This window comes from Malania oleifera, chromosome 4 (genome assembly GCF_029873635.1).
Source record: "Malania oleifera isolate guangnan ecotype guangnan chromosome 4, ASM2987363v1, whole genome shotgun sequence".
Lineage (NCBI taxonomy): Eukaryota > Viridiplantae > Streptophyta > Magnoliopsida > Santalales > Ximeniaceae > Malania > Malania oleifera.
Genome location: NC_080420.1, coordinates 56,149,213 through 56,165,747, shown reverse-complemented (window position 1 = coordinate 56,165,747; position 16,535 = coordinate 56,149,213). Strand labels below are relative to the sequence as shown.

Sequence of the window (16,535 nt, the reverse complement as noted above, 5' to 3'; positions counted from 1 at the left end):
ATCTCTAAATCACAACATTCTTATTTTATTACAATAGTTTATTTTTTAAAAAATAAAATCATTTTATTAATATTATTATTGTTGCAAATAGATATGAAGATGGGGAATGCAAATTTCTCAAAATGTATGTCATGCCAATGTATAGTAATTTTAACTTAAAAATATTAGATATACATTTACACCTACTAATTATTACAAAATATTTTCTTAGTATTATGTATGTGAGCAATAAATTGAACAGACAGAACATGAAAAAAAAATATAAAAAGGCAAATAAATTAAAACTAACCTTCGTTTAGATGCAGTAATGAACCAAAAAAATCCAAACCAAGTTATGAAATAAATCCAACTCAATGCAACAAATCCAAACTCCGTAAGTAAAACAATGAAATTCACGTTTTTACTAAATAAAAAATACCTACCCCATCTTCTCCCTTAAATAGGCTTCCTCGCTTTCAAATGGTCACCTGCAAGCTTGAACGGTCACCTGCCTCTCTGCAATCACCTGCTATTTCTCCCTCTGCAAACGATCTTCTGAGCGCTCGGGAGAGAAATGAGCAGACGAAGCAAATCTCGTAGGATAGACCTGTGAGATTCTCCACATGTCACACGCCGCGCCATTTCAGAGACAAATCTCGTAGTTTGGTTCTGCGAGATTTTTGCCATGCGTCGCCTTCCCAAATGCTGGAACTTTAAATCTCGCACCTTAGTGCTGCGAGACTTGTTGAGCCCCCTATTACGCGTCACCTTCTCCCTCGCTGGTCGCTTTAAATTTTGCAGTACCAAGCTGCGAGATTTGCTCAGCTTCGTGCCACGCGTTACCTTTCCGCTTGCCCATCAGTTTAGCATTAGTTTGGGAAATTATATTATTTAATATTTTATTTCTTTTTAATAATAAAACGGGAAAAAACTCTAAATCTTTCTTCCCATATTATCCACAAAATATTGATTAAAAATGCTGTCTTGAACGCACCTGGGATCGCAGCGGTGTAGTCCTAGTGCTGGAGACTGAAATGGCGAACTTAGGGGCCGCTTCCAAGATGCTAATGGGCACAACAGCCTCTGCAACCTACATCCGTCCTCTGACGTGCGCCGCCGCGGCCGCCACTGCCTCTCATCCTGCGCGGCTGGTGCCACATCCACACGACCTGATCAAGTGGGTGAGGAGGGAAGGGGGTTTCGTGCACCCGGCGGTGAAGATGGCACAAGCTGATAGTTGTTATGGCCTTGGATTGGTAGCTTCTGAAGATATTCCAAAAGGGTCTGAGCTCATTGCCCTCCCTCATCACCTGCCGTTGCGATTTGCTGCTCTGGAATCGGATGGAGAAGATGGTTTTGAATCTGTCTTGGTCAATTTGGCTCGTCAAGTTCCTGGTAGATCTCTTCTCTTTTCCGCATAGTTTAGTTGCTTTCTGTTTTTTTTCCCCCCTTCTTTTTGCAGCTATGCTCATGATTTTGAGAATATAGTTAATGGGTATCGTGCATATTAATGAAAATTAGATTCCTAGGTTACATTTGATTCACAGATCTCCATTCCTTATAATAGAATGGAATAAAATGATAACGTAATAAAAAAGAATAGGAATATAATGATTTAGAAATAACACACCCATCCAAAATTTTATGTTATTCTCTCCAAACATTATCTTGGTGAAATTTGAAAATAATCATGTCTATTCCATGATATGAATGCATAAAATTTTTTGCTTTGTCATCGGATGACGATGCATATTCTTCTACAAGCTATCAAATCTTTAAATTATGACCGTTCTATCCCTAAGAAATGAACATTATGTGAAACACACACGACTTCATTGTGAGTGGTATTTTGGGTTTTGGAGTGTTAATTTTGTTCAAATCAATATATGACAGAATATGGCTTCATTTTGCAGCTCTTATAGGTTTCTTGTTTGAAATTTGAGTGCTATTCTTTGATGCTCTTGGGTTGGGTTAATATGGAGTATCATCAATCACAGTTTATATTGTCAGTTATTATATATACATTCATACCTAGGTGCATAATCCTACATGGGTGATCGCTTGATGGGCCATAAAATTTGAATATATGCATGTTTACACATGTCTGCGTGTATATGTGCGGGTCCTAGTGCATGGGTAGGCATGGATGTGCATGCACATGCCATGGCCTATGGCCCTATGTAGGACAATTGCCAAAATTTGATGAGTGAGTTGGGACTTTTATTTGTCAAAGTAGTACATTGTGAATTTGATAGCATGTCCGCTCTCATGAAATGGGTTTTTTGCCCTTACCCCTAGTGAGACTATATGATAATGTTGGTTTGTTTCTAGGGAGCAATTGTCACAATGTTCTTTATGTCCATATCGTTTATTTAGGTGTCACTACTCAATAGTGGCTAACTTGCTATATGAAATGATTTTTCTTCTCCCAACTAGGTGGATGCTACATGGTAGTCAATGGACCCTTCAACTAACTAACTCAGCTAATTTTAAAGATGTTGGTAGTCTTATGGTCATTCAAATCCTAATATTCATTTTGGTTTACCATATTTTATGTTCTATATCATTCCTTCATGATATTTGTTTGAGGTGGCAAGTCTTGATGCTTGGTTTTGCATTTGATTTTCTGAAAATCGAAAAGCATATTGGCGGTCTAATGTGAAAAATGATTAATGAATTCTAGATTGGTGTTATTATCATAAATTTTGATGTTGTAGTGTAGCATATGTTCAATGGAGGTCTTGAGGTGATTAAAATTATTTCTTACAGCAGGGGGAAAAAACACAATGTAACAATCAATTTCCCATGCTCCCGATCCTCTGGCAAAATCCATGCTTTGTTGTCAAGTTGAATAAGTTATTGTCGATTTCGAAGAATGAGGGAGATCAATTGTTTGTTAGGTAATAAGCTGTTCTCGTTCGTGAGCAACAGAGAGTTCTTTAAAATTTTGGAGAAGAATGGAAGCCAAACCTTTCATATTTTTGTAACTAGATAGGAAAGGAATTGGCTTTTTGAACATTGACATGATTTTCTATTTAAGAAATAGATACTTGGGTCAAAACCTTCATAGCACCAAACTACTTCTTTAGGTTTCATTTGACAGTCAACAACTTCTGTAGGTTTTTATCTTTGGAAAGGACTCCATACAAAGGTGTGATACTGATGGTTTGCATACTGGAAGGGACAGAAGCAGGGGTATGGTTGGAGTTTTTTTATGTAGTCAAGATTTTTAAAGTAAACAAGAAAAATGAAAGTATTACCTTGAGGGAGGGGTCAATGATGTGCTGTTTGGACTATGGATCCACATATGTACAAGCAAAGGTTTACCTTGGGTATACGGATCAAAATATTTGTGAGAACGAGCAATCCAATGTGAATTTAGGGGGAGTTATAGATCACAAGGGTCAAGGGATTTTAGGCGAAGATTAGCAGAGAAGGAGGAGCTTTGGTGAAGGAAAGCAAGAAAGGAAAGAACCTGTACAAGGTAAGTTTGATTGCCCATTTAATGTGGGGTTTGAGGAGGAGAGATTTTGGAGACAAAATCCCAGATTTCCCCCATGCAACTACATGGGAAGGATTTATTATGAAACAACTATAGCCTTTGAACGGGAGTTTCCAATTGGGCTAGAAGGGATGGGAGCAACAAGTTGAGCCACAAGGAATAAATTTATGGGCCTAATTTTTCTAGGCCTATAATAATGTTTTCTAATCCTAATAAAGGAGAAGTTATTTGCAGTCAAGCTTTGAAGACTGGGCTAGATAATCTGGGCATGAAGGAGGCTCATCAAGAATTGCAAGGAGCCAATTGTTGAGAGGGTTAATACAAGTAAGGATATTGTAAGAGATGGGGGATTGTTTTGGACGATGATAGTGTAGGCAATGGTGATTTTGAATGTGACAAGGGTTTAATTTTGGATCAAACTAGCCATCTCCATGGTTCTCTATTTTTATATATATATTTTAAATTTTTAGAAAATTATAAAGAAAATAAGAAAGATTAAATAGCGTGAGGGCATTTTGGAATATTTGTAGATAGTTATAGGGACATTTTGGGATAATTATGAGTAAGTTATAAGGATAAATTTAACATAATTATAAAAGTATTTTGGGATAGTTGTGGGTAGTTAAAGGAGCATTTTGGAATAGTCATTTGTAGTTTATAGGATAAATTTGACATTTTTGAAAGATGACATCAAAGGGGGAATCCCATTTAATAGTATTAGAGACTGTAGATAGTTATAGGGGTACTTTGGGATAATTATGAGTAGTTATAGGGATAAATTTGTCATAACAATAAGAGTATTTTAGGATAGTTGTAGGTAGTTAAAGGAGTATTTTGAAATCATTATTGGCAGTTATAAGGATAAATTTGATATTTTTGAAAAAAGATACCAAAGGGAGAATCCCTTTTATAGTATAGAGACACTCTAAATACTGGATGTAAACTTGGTCTTTTTAGTTGCCATTGGTGAGAAGAAGCATGCATTTGCTACTTTTGACTACTTTATTGATTATATGTCAAATTTAAACTAAGAAATTATAAATATAACAAAATATGAAATATAGAATGTTTATATTTCACAAAAAACATAAATGCATAGCAATATAATGTGTTTTTTAGGTGTAGGAGACATTCAAAAAAATAAACTGTAGTGAGTTACAATATGCAAATGTGTAGGTTATTTTAATGAGATAAGAAAGTTAGGTTTAGTTGAGTGCTTGTTAAATATGTAGGAAATATCAAAGTAAATAAATCTAGTAATAATTTTTTAAAAATTTACTTATTAAACTAAACCAACTTAAAATTAAGTTTTCAGTCTTTATATTTAAAATAGGAAAAAGATTGAAAAAAGAATGCAAAAAAGGGAATTAAAATCTATTTGTCATTCACAGCTAGTCTGATAATGTAGAGGCCTATAGCAATTTGTAGCGGCTTGTAGCAGTTTGGAATGGCCTATGGTACCATAACAGACCATATCAGGGAACCTAAAGGGCGAAAAAAAACGCAAAGGGAATTGAAAATCTATTTTAGTTATTCGCAACTAGTCTCATAATGTAGAGGTCTATAGCAATTTGTGGCAGCTTGTAGCAGTTTTTAATGGTCATCATGGTATCATGGAAGACTATTGGGAAACCTTCGAGATATCACTCTCTAATGATTGTCAAACCTTCCATATTGTTATGTAACAGTTGATATAACAACTGCACTGATTTTTAAAACAATGCTTGTAACTTCATAAAAACATAAACATGTTAAGTATGATAAATAATCACAATATGCAGAAAAAAATAATGAAAAAAAAAAATAAGGTTGATGTATAAAGGATGAGAAAGTTTAAAGGCATAAAGTGTTTTTTCCCTCCTATTTTTAATAGAAAAAAAAGGGTTTATTGTGAGAAGGCAGAATGTTGGGGTGGGGGAGGCGGGCAGGTTTCCTCTGAAATAAAACCAAAAACACAGAAAGAAAAAACTAATAACAATATATACAAGATGGCCAGGCTAACAATCCCATCCAATCACGAAAAATATTAGAGAAATAAAAACCACCAAAACAACTAGATTACCCTTGTGATGAAAAAATACAATCTTATCTCAAAAACAAATGAGTAGACAAAGAGTGATCATGAAAAATGCGAGAATTCCTCTCCGACATGACCACTTAGAAAATAGCAAAAATTTCACACCACTTTAACCTTCTCATATTCCCATGTTCCCCAAAACCTCAACAAGTAATCAATAAGAAAGCCTCTAAAGAACTATGGCTCATACAATATTCAAGAAACAATCGAAAAAGCTTATTTCATAAATTCCAAGCCACAAAGCAATAAAGAGAGAGGTGAGCACAACTCATCACTAGCTAAACATATCACAAAATGTTAGGTTGTAAAGTCTTCTAATCAATTACATAACTCTATTAACAGTGGTCATCCACAGTTTTCTAGCTACAAGCCCAGCTGAAGAAAAGTGGGATAGGATCCTATAAAATCTCCCTCGCCTTCAAAATTGGATATGAAGGTTTTTTCTCATCCGGCTGCTACATTGGCTTACCAACTTCCTCAACCTGCTACAATTCTTTTTAACCCTTTTGTATCTCAAAAGGGTACTTATGCAATATTAAATTAACAAAATTACATTAAATAGTCATACATATGCAATGAATGCGATGAACAAGTCACCAATGTCATGTTGATGTACGCTTGTCAGTCTCCATCTTGATGGTCAATTTGAGTTTGAAATTGAGAATTATCTCGCCCACCATTATGGAAATACACAACAAAATAGACCCATGTTCATATTAGCTCCTCCTTGTCTTGGGTCATATCCATACCCGTAGGTTGGGGCTCTAGATGAAGTTGGCTCTAGGATGTGGATCATAATGATCCTATGGTGATGGATAATAACTGCTATTGTAAGATCCATATGACTGCGATGAATCATGCAACGTAAAGTCTCTACAATTGTGATTAGAAGAGTCGCGATCTTAGTGGGGGTGTCTTCTTTTAGGTTGTGTCCCTATCCCATGACTCCTAGGCCACCACTAGTAACACTCGTGGGATGTTGTGAAGCTCGAAATTGAGGAGGAATACACAAATCATAGTTTTCTAGCACATCTTGTAATCCATAATGACTAGAATGATATGTATTCCCTATAATTGATGCCTTAAGTGTCATAACTAAAGCCTTTTGTTTGCCCTTGCCCGTTATCACGCATTGCACCTTCACCACCATCAACACCACCACCATCAATCCCCTCCCAACCACCACCGTGATACCCACCATCTCTACTGCCACCTCCAGCATCATCATCATCAGTCAATGGGCGCAAACACGGATTACCATTATGTTGTTTATGTTCATGATTGAACTAGAATAATGCATATTTATTGGTCACTTTGTTTTGCAGTATCATCAACTTGTTCATATAGCTAGTTCAATTTATCCTGACAATTGATCTTCTTAACCCTTGGACTTAAAGGATCATCTTGTTCAAATATATAGTTTGAGCTTATGGGGTTGGCAGTATTTATTGTTCAAATATATGGGCCAAGTTAATGGGGTTGGCAATATTTATTATTCAAATATATGGTCTAAGTTAATGAGGTTAACATTATCTTCTATGTCGCTTTTCCTCATCCTTGTTCGCAATTTAAGCCTATGTTATAATTGCATGAAAGCAAATGTGGTTTGATTAAGAACTCTGATTTATTTTAGCCTATTCCTTGTTTTCATATGGATGAGGCTAAATCTACTACAATTACGTTGATTGTTCGATGCATATGTGGTTTGATTAAGAACTCTGATTGCTATTCGTTGAAGCTTAGGAACACACTTGCCATAATGAATCCACTTTCATTGAATAATTAAAGAAAAGCATATCTTAGCATAGAGTATGAGTTTTGAAAAATTAAAATTTAACCATTGAATAGAATAGTTCTTAAACATCCTTGAATTACTAGAATTTGTTTGCTTATCTGCTTTCTGAGCCAATGAGTACCAAATGTCTTCTCTCTTTCCTGATATAGCTACAACTACAAATGGATGATTGTGTGAAGGATAATTAGATATAGATTGTGGGATATTATATATTGTAATTTGTAAACCTTAAAATGCATTTTGTCCATTAATTATTGTTGAATAATTAGTACTATAATTATCATTAAATAAATAAAGTAACAGCATCAACACAATAGAACCTAGAAAAGAAGAGAAGGTTGAAGTTTAAAAATATAGAAAAAAAATATCAAATTAACAATATAATCAAAATAAATATTTTTAGCAAATAGTGTTCATATCAAATTGTTAATTGTTGCGCCTCTTGTGAGTATTTAAACTCACTATAATTTCCCCCTCCCCTCTCTTCATGGTGGGAAAAAGAAAAATGGAAAGAAGTTAAAATATTTTTTTTGCCATTACAGTCCTAAGGCAGTTAAATACCTGCTGTGGCAGTCATTACATAATGCTAGCTGCCTGTAATGGCAGCTACATTTTAATTTTTCTACCCATCGATTTAAAAGTGTAACAGTATCGGGGACTAAAAAAACCATTATGGAATGACATTACATAACCATAGCAACAGGTAGTTAAAACCATGGATATGATTCCATATTTTTTGTTGATAGGTTTTCCAAGATTCTTTTTATCCCTTGTAATAAGAGATGCACCTCATGGGGCTAAAGTGTTCTTTAAAGGGGTCATCAGATTGCATGTTTTGCCAGTTTTCTAGTTGCTTTTAGAAGACACTTTGGAAATGTGTGCGACTCAATTAATGTTTTCTTTTTCTTGTTACTCCCAAACTGATGGTCAGACTGAGTTGTGAATCGTACATAGTCTTGGTGACATTCTTAGGCATGCCGTTGGAGAAAAACATGACAATTGGGACTTGGTATCTACCTACTTATGAGTTTTCTTATAGTGGTTCTGTGAATAAGTCCATGGGTAAAAGTCCTTTTGAGTGTGTATTCATTTACAACCCCTTGCACCCATTGATTTTGTTCTTTTGCCTCCAAATGCCCATATCTCAGAGCCTGCTAAGTCCTTAATCACATCCATGAGTTGCATGCTGAGGTCAGGCGAAAACTTGCTATGGGTTACAAACTTGAAATATGCATCGTAGCGCTAGACTTTAATGTGGGTAATGGTACCCTAGTAACTGATTTAAAAAGCTCCATGCCAGTGCCATTGGCCCTCTCTCCATCATTAAAAAACTTGGACCTAATGCATATTTACTTGATTTGCCTACTCATTTGACCATTTGCTCAGTTTTTAATGTGGAGGATTTGACACCTTACCAGGGCACCTTTGAGCCTCTTACTTCATTATCTAGTACTCATGCAGGGTCAGCAGTTCCTCAGCCTCCTTCCATTGGAGCACTCCGGAGTTCTTAGTCATATTTACAGTCACACTCTCAACAGCAGTGTTCCTTTCACCCGTGAGAGTATGATGGAGGACCACCAAAATCTTTCAGGCTGTCCATTCGGTACTACTATTTTAAGCGTGGATTTAGGAAATTATGTTTGCATTAAACACTTCTTTGTATTGAGTATTTTCTTGTTTTGTTGGGGCTTTTATGTAACTATGTATTTAGTTAGTTGTAGGTATAAATACTTGGCCTGTAAGTTATTTGGATCAGTTATCAGATTTGAAGCAAAATTCCCTGTCAGTTCCCCCCATCCCCCCTTTCTCTTGTGCAGCTTCCTTCCCTCTTCTTCTTCATCCTTTCTTCTTCCTTCTTATTCCCTCTTCCTGCTCTCTGCTTCCCAGCAGCCCATTTTCCTCTGTTCTTCTCCTTCTCTTCTTCCCCTCTTCTTTCGAACTCTCTCCCATTACTCTCTCTCTCTCTCTCTCTCTGATTTCTGAATTTCTACTTCTGTCCTACATCAGTCAGCTTATTTAGACCCCTCAAATCTGCGTCATTGTTAACAAGCATGTTGTTAATACTGGTATAGAATTGAAAGTTCATGATTTTGTTTTTAAAAATAAAATATACCAATTTAAGTGGATCTAAATGTACATGCAGTTCTCAATACTTGCATGAGCCCCTATTAATCAATCCATGATTCAGTGTAGGGCTTGGAGAAGGCATTTGGATTATGAAACAAGGCGAATTGATCACTATGAAGAATTTAATGTAATAAGTTTTGAACTTTTCATCATTAGTGTGCCAGAGGTCCATGAATACATCATATATAATGCTTATGTTCCATTTTTTTGAGGATGTGTGCACACTGCAATTTTTTAATTTGGCAGCATCAAATATAATGTCAATTGGAAAGTTTTGTTTATGTTTTTCTTTGGAGTGTGATATCGTTATTGTTGTCAGTTTTAGTCCTGGATAGTAACTTCTAAAATATTTTAGGTTAAACCCTTCGTTTCTGCGTGTGGTAATAACATGTCCAATGAAAATGTTGTACTAGGTGTTGACTTGGCATATCTTTTAAGATTGAATGTTTCATCAAGCTTTCAGAAGTGAAGCCTTAGGATTTGCATCATGGCATGTAGATTTTGCTGTTCTCGGGTTAGTAAATTGGTATAACTCTAAATCTTCTACATTAGACTAGACTAAGTTTTCAATATAAGGAGTAAATTGGACACTTGGAGCATTTGGCAGCGGAGCTGTGGGCAATGAGGTTGGGTTTGAAGCTTTTACAAGAAAGATCTATACTTGGTTCCTTTTGGTGGCCATACATCAGCAATCTTCCTGAAGCATATAGCGTACCAATTTTCTTTTCTGGGGAGGATATAAAGAACTTGCAGTATGCTCCTCTTCTCCACCAGGTAATAAGTTAACCAGATGATAAGAATTTAGATTTCTTGCGGACCTGAATCGCTTTGCAATTAAGCCTATTGAGATTAAAGTTGTTTGTGAAACTGGAGGTTCTGGCTAGTGTCACTTGAAGATGAACAAGATCCTTATGAACTGTCTTTTTGGTACTCCTGGAGAATTAACCATATAAATCAAAATGATTGAAAATATGTTCTATAATTTGCAAATCTATGCAAAGTGCCCTGGATTTGTCCTACCTCTTATTTCCCTTTAACAGAGAAGCTGGAGGATACACGCACATACATGCGCATGCACTGCTATTGATATTTTGGATTTCCAAACAGGCACTTCAATTTTCAATTGTCTTTGTAGATGGTTATGATTTTCTTGTATCAGGTAAACAAGAGATGCCGGTTTCTTCTTGATTTTGAGAAAGAAGTCAAACATGTACTTAAAAACCTAAAGCCAGATGACCATCTTTTCAGCGGCCAAGATGTAGAAGCATCCTCCGTTGGGTGGGCAATGTCTGCAGTTTCATCCAGGGCATTTCGTTTGTATGGGAAAAATGATCAGGACGGTAGCCACACTGATATCCCCATGATGCTTCCTCTCATTGACATGTGCAACCACAGTTTCAATGCAAACTCCCAGATTGTTCAGGAACAGGATGCAGGGAACCCGAATGTGCTTGTGAAGGCAAGTTATTGAATTTTTGCTGTCCTTGTCATAATAATAATAGTACCATGTTAGATCAGAAATTATCAACAATTTTAAGCTGTTAAGAATCGGACCCAACAATGTCTATTGGGCTATCCAAGTAGTCACATTCAATTTTATCTGAAGATAGTGATGATTTCTATATATCTTTTTTAACTTTGGATATAAAGTTCGAATATCTGTTCTGTTAAAATTTCTCTTCCTCTATTGTCCTATTTAATTTGTTTACTCTGCTTTGTAGGTTGTGGCAGAAATGCATATTAGGCAAAATGATCCTTTGCTGCTTAACTATGGCTGTTTGAGAAATGATCTTTTTCTTCTAGATTATGGATTTGTTGTGGCTTCGAATCCGTATGATTGTATTGAGCTTACATATGATGGTGCCCTTCTTGATGCTGCGAGCATGGCAGCCGGGGTCTCATCCCCAAACTTCTCTTCACCAGCTCCATGGCAGCAAAAATTTCTTTCTCAGCTAAATTTGGATGGAGAAACTCCTTTTCACAAGGTTCATTTTTTGGCCCCCGCTTCCATCTTTTTTTCCTTTCAATTGAACTTTCAAGGGCTGGATGGCACTTACTTTCATAATGGTTTATTTCCACTATAATTTATGGCACATTTTATGGCCTCATCTGCTTTCTGGACCTCTGGTTAAGGTACCCAGTATTTTCATAGTGCTTTATTTCGACTAAAATTTATGGCACATTTTCTGGCCTCATCTGCTCTCTGGACCTGGTTAAGGTACCCAAGTTCTGAGGGTCTGATTTTGTGAACTGCAACAGCCAACAGCTTGAGTTTACATATCTTTTGAAGTTTCTGAACACTTATATTTATAACCCTATCCCTTTATTTATAGGCCACAAAGGTCAACTAGATGGAGTCAAAAGTTCATATTGCCAATTTGTGTCGGGATATATTTCCTCACGCTTCTTTGCTTTCAAACTAATTGATACGAAATGATTCTTCCACTGTCTGAACTTGCTAAAATCCCTAGTGGTCTGTGAGTTTCCTGAGAAGTTTAGTCAAGTATACTCATTCTTTCTTTAATTTTAAAATGCTGGGGATGAAACTTCCCACATGCCGAGTCCATAGAAATTTTTATTTTTGGGTACTGTTAGTTCCTTGTGGGCTTCCACCAGCCTTGAGCATTTGCATTGATTTTTTACTGTTTGATTTTATCTCCTCAAGTGGTTAAAAGCAAAGGGAATTGGACATGCTTTTATGTAGCCTCTTCTGCTAATGCTTTATAATTTTACCATGATATTTTCCCCTACAGGTGACCTTAGGAGGTCCAGAACTGGTGGAGGGGCGTTTGTTGGCTGCCTTAAGAGTACTCCTTTCAAGTGTCGAGGAAACAGTAGAAAAGCACGATATGGACACCCTTAAATCTTTGTCAGCTGAGGCTCCTCTTGGGATATCGACTGAAGTAGCCGCCCTTCGCACTGTTGTTGCCCTTTGTGTGATTGCTTTGGGACACTTCCCAACCAAAATAATGGAGGATGAATCCTTGTTGAAGCAGGGTGTCTCTGAGTCCACTGAGTTGGCTATCCAGTTCAGAATCCAAAAGAAATCTGTTATTGTCAATGTGATGAAAGATCTCACCAGACGGGTAAGGTTACTTCTGTCAAAGGAAACCGTCACAGCGCGAGGCTAACTTGCCATTGAGGCTAACCTTCTTCTTCTATGTCTTTCTGTGTGTGTGTCTGTGTGTGTATTGAAGATGCATGTTTCCTTCAGTACTCACAACTTTTTCCTGTATTCGTTTAGTTTTTTCATGCTTGTAGCTATTTGATTTTGTTGCTAAAAAATATTGGCTGCTTTCCCCTAGGCAAAGCAGATCAGATTGGATAATTTGTGGCACATAAGGCGGATTATTGGGATGAGAAAATTACAATTCATATTCAATTTAATTAAGTGGCCGATTTATGACAGTTCAAATCGGATAATTTGTGGTGAATGAGGGATAATTCATTATTCTCATCTTTAATATAATTCTTTTTTAATCTAATGAACAATTGCATAATATATGAAGTTATATATAAGATTATAATTTGGCAAATTGTTATTAAACACTTCATAACTAATCACAAAAGTAGAATTTTTTAAAATTTTTTTAGAAAATGAATTTAGGGTTTTTGTTTTAATGACAAGAATTGAGTCTTTGGGTAAGTTTGGATGTAGGCATGGAATAGACTCAAAGACTCGTATAATAGTGCAAGAGCTGTGAGTATGGGATTAAGTCTTGGCTAATTGGACTTATACTTGTTAGACTAATGCCTAAGAAGTAGGGGCATATGAGTTAATCTATGCATTTAGACATTAGTTGTTAATAGATAGACCTATTCATTGAATAAAATTTGAAATCCACCAATTTAGAGACGGATACAGAAAGTTTAAACTATATACAACCCATTTAATGTGTGGATTGATTATTAGTTGATTTACGTAGGTTAAATTCAGCTTGGATTAACGAATTTTTATCTAGGTCTACTATTTCCATATGAATGACGACCTATTCCATTAAGGTGTAATTGTTTCGTGGGCTAAGCTTGAGTAGGCTTAGCTAAGCATTTCAATTTGCCTTTGCATTTGGGAGCATGAAATTTGAGTTTTGGATTTAAATTTGCTCTGATAACATGAAGTATAAATTATATTTCTTCTAAATCTTCACACATTCAAATGTGACTTTGAAATGTATGCTTTCACATGTGGAAGGAATGGTTGTTAGGGATTACTTGAAATCACTTATAAATAAGTATTTAGTTTGAAAAAAAAAAGAATCTGAATTTAATAAGTAATTGCTGATGTGGATTAATTTAAAAAATTACAATTATTGTTTGGTTGTGGTTGAAGACAAGGATTATAAAATTTTGTAAAATAAGCAAATATTTGAGTCTCCATATATGACAAAGTAGTAAGTTTGAAATTAAGTGTGCACATTTGATCTTTATTCAGTTGTGAAACATGCCTAAAAATATAATAATGTATAGTTGTTTTGGTTAAGCATAAATGAATTAAGTTATTAGGTCGACCAAACATAGCTTGTTATGTAAGCATTTTTTTTTTGAAGTGTTGTGAAACATATCTTTTCATTTTTTTTTATTCATGTGGGAACTCCAACCACTGACGAGCTCTTTGGATCCCCCGGTGCGGCACCAAACCCACGGGACAGCTACCTTCCCCCCTGATGCGCCGTCCAGGTTAATCCGTATGCGGTTATGACTTATACACACTTGGGCTGACCTTTGGGATGCTGTCACCCTCCCATGGTCCCTTCTTTACGCCTTGTGGATGGGACCCCCCTAGAGGGGCTACAAAGCGCACCAAGACTTTGTCACTGATGGGAATCGAACCTCCGGTACTCATGTTATGCCCCGCCTGATATGTTGTGAAACATACCTTAATTTCACTTGGGTTTGAATTGATTAATCCTTGGCCATATGCCAACTCAAATTAATGGAATTAAGAGATAAAATGATTAAAAGGTAAGAAAAAAAAAAAAGGAAGTAACTGAGATTAAGAATTTCAAGCTTAAATTGACCAATTAGTTTCAAAATACTTATTGTGGTAATATATCATTATTATTGTTAATAATTGGCCCATTACTTTCCTCATACCTAACACAATAATCTCATGCCATGGCTATAAGTCACCTACTTGCATCAAAACATTACCACCAAAATGCGTCGTGTAGCAACATTGAGATGCAAATTTTAAGGTAAAAATTTAGCTTGTCGTATCCTCCCTCCCTTACCAAATAACAATATGGGCAAAAATAATAAGAGACGTTTGATTTACAATATCATTTAATATTTTAGAGAATGTGACAATATATGACATTATTTTCATAGTTGACGTTATATACACCTTAATATTCATAGGAATCTAAAATATTTGCACAAAATATTGACATTCTATTCACACCCTTGCCCGTGAATAAACTTCATAGGAATTTTTTTCTTGCCATCACATTGCCTTGCCTTTTTTTTTTTCACTGTTGAATATCAAGGTCTACACGCTACTATTATATTCAAAACAATAAATTATTGAAATATGAAAGTAATATTATTATGTTATAAATTATTGAAAAATAAATTAATATTATTATGTTGTAAATTATTGAAAAATAAAGCAATATGATATAATGATATAATGATTATCGGTTCTTTTTCAATTTATGAGTATTGAAAATTTTAGAATATGAACTTAATTAAATATACATTTTTTTTGTAAGTTTTTATGTTGAAAATTTAATTACTTTTCAACTTATTTATACACATGTACAGAGTATAGTAGTCACCTTCGATAAATACTTGTTAGAATTTCATGATAAAATAAACATTGACATGAAGATTTTATATACAAATTAAATAAAAATTGACGAGACATTTATTTTATTCTTAAAAATAAAACTATCAGAAATATTATTTTGTCAAGATATTTTAGTTATGAATAAACATGCCCTTTAATGCCATCCTATCATCATCATCATCATAATTTTTAATATGCTTAAGCCCGACACAAAAAAGAATTGAATGAAAAAATAAGCAATTGACTTTGTTCGTATAAAGAAAGAGGATAATGAATTTCGACGGTACATAATTACTTTTACTATACAAGAAACAGTGACAAGCATGATTTTTTTTTTTTAAATGCTAAAGAATAAAAAATGAAAAGTCACTGCAATGACTCAACAGATGATGTTAGTTGCCTTGTTCCAACATAGCTATATTCTTTAATGTGTCAAATCATTTGTAGAAATTTTCAAGTATCAATGAAAAAACCATACAAATGTAAGCGCTGTTGGTAAGGAGGCGCTCTCTAGAATTTGTAGTAGTTGTTGAGAAGAATAGTTAGTGAATCTGGAAAAGAGAAAAAAATATATAATACAAAGTAAAAGATAAATTACATTTGTGTTTTTTTTTGTTAGTAAAAGTGGGCGGCACCTCCTTTCTTAATTTTATTAATAATCCTTACTTATGACAATCTTATACCAATATCAAAAGGAAACCAACTAAACATACCCCATATAAGTTGTACTCATCTTATCCAATTTATACAAACCTTTGATAACTTTAGAAAGTTGACCACTATTTGTAAACAAATTATTCTTCCCCATGACACCTTGTTGAGCCAACGCATCTACTACTTTATTCCCTTCTATATAGAGATGATTTATCGAAAAATATACACCTTCTAATACACCAATAAGCTGTTCCCAAAAATCCCACAAATACCATAAAAAGCATTTACTGGATCTTATTCAATTTACTACCATATTCGAATCACATTCAATGTCAATACTGGTATAACCCAATTGTTTGCAAATCTTTATTCCTTCCATCAATGCTCTCAATTCAACTTCATTATTAGAACACGAACCAAAATATTTTGAAAAAAATAAAAAATAAAAGAACCTGTACAGTCTCTAAGGATGCCACCACCACCTGTCGGCCCTGGGTTCCCTAAGCTGCTCTCATCCAAATTTAGTTTCAATCTCCCTTACTTCGGTTTTAGCCATATCATAACTTGCATAACTTTATTCTTTTTATTCACAGTCTGCACCTCCAGATTTTGT

General features: G+C 35.1%; 1 protein-coding gene across 1 annotated transcript; it reads left to right on the top strand.

The window, feature by feature from the left end:
- Positions 1-933: 933 nt before the first annotated feature.
- On the top strand, positions 934-12,914 carry LOC131154245 (uncharacterized). Its single transcript, XM_058106894.1, has 5 exons — positions 934-1,374; positions 10,088-10,254; positions 10,640-10,939; positions 11,202-11,465; positions 12,234-12,914. Exons 1-5 carry the CDS (start codon positions 1,014-1,016, stop codon positions 12,609-12,611), a joined length of 1,470 nt encoding a protein of 489 aa, XP_057962877.1. The 5' UTR covers positions 934-1,013; the 3' UTR covers positions 12,612-12,914.
- Positions 12,915-16,535: the final 3,621 nt, after the last annotated feature.